This window comes from Coptis chinensis, chromosome 6 (genome assembly GCF_015680905.1).
Source record: "Coptis chinensis isolate HL-2020 chromosome 6, ASM1568090v1, whole genome shotgun sequence".
In the NCBI taxonomy this organism is placed as follows: domain Eukaryota; kingdom Viridiplantae; phylum Streptophyta; class Magnoliopsida; order Ranunculales; family Ranunculaceae; genus Coptis; species Coptis chinensis.
The window spans coordinates 97,067,333-97,073,332 of record NC_141461.1 but is presented as its reverse complement, the minus strand read 5'-3'; the positions used below and the strand labels follow the sequence as shown (position 1 = coordinate 97,073,332).

General features: G+C 37.3%; 1 protein-coding gene across 1 annotated transcript; it reads left to right on the top strand.

The window, feature by feature from the left end:
- The first annotated feature begins 1,106 nt into the window (after window positions 1–1,106).
- Window positions 1,107–3,656, top strand: LOC147495869 (BTB/POZ domain-containing protein At1g03010-like). Its single transcript, XM_086564614.1, has 2 exons — window positions 1,107–2,559; window positions 2,631–3,656. The coding sequence occupies exons 1-2, from the start codon at window positions 2,101–2,103 to the stop codon at window positions 2,775–2,777; spliced, it is 606 nt and encodes a 201-aa protein (XP_086420740.1). The 5' UTR covers window positions 1,107–2,100; the 3' UTR covers window positions 2,778–3,656.
- The last annotated feature ends 2,344 nt before the right edge of the window (window positions 3,657–6,000 follow it).

The window sequence follows — 6,000 nt, the reverse complement described above, 5'->3', positions numbered from 1 at the left end:
ACAGGGCATTAGCATTTCCATACTACAACCAAACTAACAAAGATAGAATAGGAAACAGAGGGAATACTAGTAAGATTTTCCTGAAGCCATTTTGAGTTCTTTGGGCTAATATGACTGTCCCACCACCATGAATACATACGCCTCGATTAGGGATGTAACGATGTAGCCATGACTCCAGCCAAGGGCACAAAAACTACTGTTATGTTCTGCTCTGTTTACACCTCTCGTCTTTATACTCAAGATAATATTATCCAAACCAATATGGATTTAAAACTACTCTTTAGTATAGAAATATGTCTTTGAAGGTGAAGCTAGCTGATCACTCTTTTTTTTTTTTCCTAGTACAAAATCCAAATCAACTACCAAAAAATAGAGATAAAAATGACTGTAATTTCCACATACAACAATAAGAAACCGATCAACAAACAACATATAAAAATAAATCAATGAACCAACGAACCAACCTTATAAATAAAAGTGTAACAGGATCTTTGATGTAGCATTGTGAAAGCAAGTTCCACAAAACCCATCGACCAAAACATGACAAAACCAAACCCCAACAATGAAATCTCACAAAACTCAAAACCTCTCAAGCATCAAATTGAGCATAAAACTAACCTTTTCTCGGGAGAATCATTTTATTCACACCCAGTCTTGATGAAAAAAAACATTAACGAAGAGGACGAAAGAGATGCGAAATCAAGTAATCAAATCTGAGGAGAAATATAATACCTTTTGAAACCAGGTTTTTTTTTGCTTTATTTCTAATAATAATTTATTTAGAAAGACAATCGAGATATATGTTTGTTGTTATATTTTTTTTTTTTTTTTTTGGCTTTTGTTTTAGTTTTTTAAGAGAGAGCAAATTAGAGGTGATTTGGGAGAGAGAGAAGAGAAGAAGAAAAGAGATGGTTGGTCTAACAATAGCACGAACCAGTAGATCCTTGGCGTCCTCGTGTTTCTTTTTCAACATGTTACATATCTGCAAGAATAAAAGGGGGGATACATAGAGATTGAGAGGGAGACGAAAAGGGAAAGGATTAGTATATTTATGGTAATTTAAGTCTTAATTTATGACTAATAAATATAGGCGTACAATTCATATAGGCTGTGTTTGTTTAGTGGCAAATGGGGGTGGCAAATTTTATTTTCCCACTAGATGTACCTTTGCCAGTGTTTGGGTGGTATTTAAGGACACTGGCAAACACTATTCCCTATTTGCCGGCAAAAGAAATTTTCCCACTTATAGTGGGAAAATAGAATCCACCTCCCCCCCTAAACTCTTTTGCCCGCATGAAAATCACTGAAATTTTCCCACTATGACCAAAACATTTGCCACCATCAATCTAGCACTCATCTTCTTCTCTCGCTCGCATCACTGTGTCATGAAAAGGTCTCGACCAATGTTCTTTCGTCCTCGCAAAGCTTATTCGAATGCTTACTAAACTTAATGTTGATATTGATTCATACCTGCGTCTTATTTTTTATCAAGTTCGATACCCGAACCCTTTTCTATATACTTCACTCATTAGAGGGTATTCGCTTTTCGGGCCATTTCATGAGGTGATTGTTTTGTATAATAGAATGAGAAGGGAAGGTATTAGACCGGTTTCTTTTATCTTTTCGGCACTTGTTAAGGCTTGTGCTGGTTTGGGTAATGTTGAACTGGGGAGACAGATTCATGCCCAGACTTTTCTGATTGGTGGGTATGAGTGTGATCTTTATGTTGGGAATACTTTGATTGATATGTATGTCAAGTGTGGGTTTTTCGAATCTGGGAGATGTGTGTTTGATGAAATGCCAGAACGAGATGTGATTTCTTGGACTTCCTTGATTGTTGCTTATGCGAAAAGTGGTGATATGGAAGCAGCAGCTGAGTTATTTAATGGGTTGTCTGAAAAGGACATGGTGGCTTGGACGGCTATGATCAGCAGGATCTTGATAAATTACGCATAAAACTCCCTTCAAGGTCTTCTTGTCAGAGACCCTCAACTAGTCAAAGAAAACATCTTGGATGTGGAATCGCAGAAGAAACAGAAAGTAACTGTTGAAGTAATTGTCAGTCTCCTTCCAACTCAATCTAGAAAGAGTACAGTACCAATGGCATTTCTATCAAGTTTGCTGAAGACAGCAATAATCAGTTCAGCATCAGCCACTTGCAGGTCTGACTTAGAGAGGAGGATGGGCCTGCAATTGGACCAGGCGATTCTGGAAGACATCCTCATCCCCACAAACTCACAGAGTAAAAATCACCAGCCGCTGTATGAAACTGATACCATAGTTAAGACCTTCTCCATATTCTTAAATGTGGATGAGGATGACAATGAAGAGAACAACTTGAAAGACGAAGTTGAATTGAGTTATGATTTTGACAGCCCTGGTTCTCCTAAGCAAAGCTCCATTCTTAAAGTTTCAAAGCTACTGGACAACTATCTAGCAGAAATTGCTCTAGATTCAAATTTAATACCATCCAAGTTCATTGCTCTAGCAGAACTACTTCCAGACCATGCACGCATCATAAGTGATGGGTTATACAGAGCAGTAGATATTTTCCTGAAGGTAAAATCTAACTTTCAAGGAAAACAGTAGTTTTGGCTTTAAGTATTAATATGCAAGTGTATACAATGTAGGTTCATCCAAATATCAAGGATTCTGAACGCTACCGATTATGCAAAACTATTGACTGTCAGAAGCTATCACAGGAGGCCTGCAGCCATGCAGCTCAAAATGAAAGGTTACCTGTGCAGATGGCTGTTCAAGTGCTGATGAGGCTTTGAAGTTGTTTGAGAGTATGCGGGATGTGGGTGTTAGTACTGATGAGGTCACATTGGTGGGTGGTATTTCAGCTTGCACGTTATTGGATGTTTGTGTGCAGGTTGGTTTAGGTGGTTGGGTGGGTGTTGTTGCTGCTGCAAGGTGCTGGGTGTCGTTACTGCTGCTGCAAGGTGCTGGGGTGCTGCTGCGTGCTGGGGGGTGCTATTGCGTGCTGTGTGCTGCTACTGGTTGCTGTGTGCTATGTGCTGTGTGCTGTGTGCTGGGTGTTGCTGCTGGTTGATGTGTGTTGTGTGTTGTGTGCTGCTGTGTTGCGTGCTGTGTGCTGCTGCGCTAATGCTGATGATGATGTTGCTGTTGCTGCTGCTGCTGATGTTGTTGTTGTGCTGATGCTGCCTTCTGTTGTCGCTTGTTGTGTTGAGCTTTTGTGTAGTGAAGTGGTCAAATGGTTTATAGTTTGAGATTGAAGCTTGGTCTGTCTGTGGGCAATTCTGCAGTGGGGTTTTCTTTTGTTTATATGTATTCGAAATGTGGTAATGTGAGTGATGGTTCTAAAGGGTTTGAGTTGTCTTCATGGAATGCATAACACTGGTGAAAAACCAAACTTTAGGACTATTGAAGTTGGCTTGCAAGCTTGTGGTAATTTAGCTGATATCTTAAACGATATCTTAAACGGGAGATGTTTACATGGTTATTCTTTAAAAACAGGAAATGGGTGTTCTAGATATGTGTAGTCATCATTGTTGTTGATGTACTCAATGTGTGAGAGCACTGAAGGAGCCCATGTTGCTTTTTGTGAAATACCGAACAAAGATATCATCGGCGTCTATGCAAGAAGTGACTCCATTAACTGTTACTATTAATGTTGAGTTGTATTTTCTTTATTTTGTATTTTATTTTTAGCTTTTTTTTAGATTCCATTGAGTTTGAAAACAACAAAAATATATTTCCAAAAAGTTGAAATATTATTTGTCATAGCAAAAAAACTAGTAAACAAACACTGGCAAATCCCATATTTTCACACTATAAATTTTTGCAAACAAACACTGGCAAATTGAAATTTTCCCACTACAAATTAGCCTGGCAAAACTCTAGTGGGAAAATGCTGGCAAATCCCATATTTTCCCACTAGAGGTTTGCCACTAAACAAACACAGCCATAGTCATATAGTGCGTGCATTTGGTTTTCAACCTGAATTTACACGAAACTCCTTTGTGAGTGTGTTATAACTTAAGGGTATAAATGGAAATAAAAGTCGAAATGACGGAATAGTCTTTTTTAAAGGCATTGAATATTTTATTTTAATATCTAATCAAGGGTATTTAGTGGTAGATAAAAGGTTGGTTTAATTTAAAAGGTGAGGTTAATTATAGTGTACTTTACTAATAGATATATATATATATACCGCCATAGTGTTTTAATATTTTAAAAAAACATGGTAGCTGTCTCCCTACAGAAACCGATTACAATAAAAACCAATTAAAATGGATACAGTCTCTGGTCAAGAAACTTGGAAGCAAACACATTTAAAATAGATGATAATTGGTAAAGTGGTAAACAATATTATATAGGACATTAAGTTTTTCCTGAATGCGCAACTCTCAGAAAATGGAATTAACATTTCTGATATGTGATAACCTTAAATTTTTGGAAATTCAATCTCCATTCTGGACGAGCTCAAATTAGAATAATTTAATAGTAGACCTGTTATTTCAAGTTTCCTAAAATTTCCAACAAAACTTTGGTAGGGATCACTAGCTACTGTTACTAATATTTCAACCTGATTAGGACCTGATCAACATGTAAGGCTTTGAGAATGCATCCATGTAATATGCCAATAAATGCTGAAATCTGCCAACTTAAAAGAAGTGCATACACTGATACATGAAGGATGCAAATAAATCCTAAAATCATCAAACTCAAAAAGATAGCTTCAAGCAGGGGCGGATATAGGATTGCTACTCAAGGGGACTGCTTACAACTAACATACCCTACAAATATTTTTTTTGGTCTGAATTTTAAACTATTATAACTAGTAATTTTTTTTTCGTCGGAAAAGTTGGTGCGCTGCAGCACACCCCCGCCCCCCTGGATCCGCCCCTGGCTTCAAGGTTCAAACGGAGACCTACAAAGTTGAAATCCCAACCTCCGCCTTGCGATAACAGGATCAAAAATATGTTTTCCAACTTTTCTTTTCTTTTTTTGGGCCGGGTATCTAGTTTAACTCATAAAATGCAAAAAATAACAAAACTTGCACAATAAGAAAAAATTCTAATGCAAAAACTACATAATTTTCACTACTATGGGTGTGACAGACACACTACATAGACATGTACTGCAATGCTTATCTAAAGAAGTGTGCTAACCATATATCACATGTATCACAAGCAATTGATGTATCAAGAATTGAATCGTCCCCACTTGTTGCCGCTCCATTACGTAACTTGCATCCATTTCCATCCAAACAGATAGCTGCCTACAAGTTAATATGTTAATCAGAACTACATTCAAAGAAACATGTGATATATCAGAGTCGTAGTAAACTTTGAATAGGTGTTAACACTTCGAGATTACAAAGAGAGGAAGAATACATTTTCATCAATGTAATATATGATAAATTGATAATGATCAACTCATGCATCCAGTTTCAGACGATGAGATTTTCAAAGCATTGAAAGACATAGGCTATTTTCTACAAAACCTTTTGGGCTGAAGTCGGGCAAAAAACTATTGAATTGGTGGAAATTTCTTTCAATACGGCACTTAACCAGAGTTAAATCATTCAAATATTATCCTCATCCCAAAAGTTGACAACCCAACTCTCCCAGAACATTTCCGTCCAATTAGCTTGACCAATGTAAGTTACAAGATCATTGTTTCTCGTATGGGACCCTTGCTGCAAAAATTGATCTCTCCCCTGCATGATAATGTGCTCAGGCCCATGAAGCTTTACATGCAATTAGAAGTCGAGATAACCGGAAGAAAAAGTATTTTGCATTGAAACAATGTAACAGAATTTGATAAAAAGTTTCTCTCTTCATTACATGAACTCCATCCATATCTACTGCACTCCTTCTCTTTCTAACAACTTCCCTCGCTGTAAACCCCTTATACAATCCACTACTTTGAAATGGCTCGATTTCCAAACCATCCCCATGTGTCAATGGCTTCTTTACAGCTTCAGCTCTCCTATATATTATATCCCAACAAATATGTACTTTGCTAAGT

What these genes read in the sequence shown, in the direction of transcription:
- LOC147495869 (XM_086564614.1), top strand. Translation starts at nt 2,101, where the DNA reads ATGGCATTTCTATCAAGTTTGCTGAAGACAGCAATAATCAGTTCAGCA. An exon ending in CAGTAGATATTTTCCTGAAG is followed by an intron (nt 2,560 to 2,630) that starts GTAAAATCTAAC and finishes TATACAATGTAG; the next exon opens with GTTCATCCAAATATCAAGGA.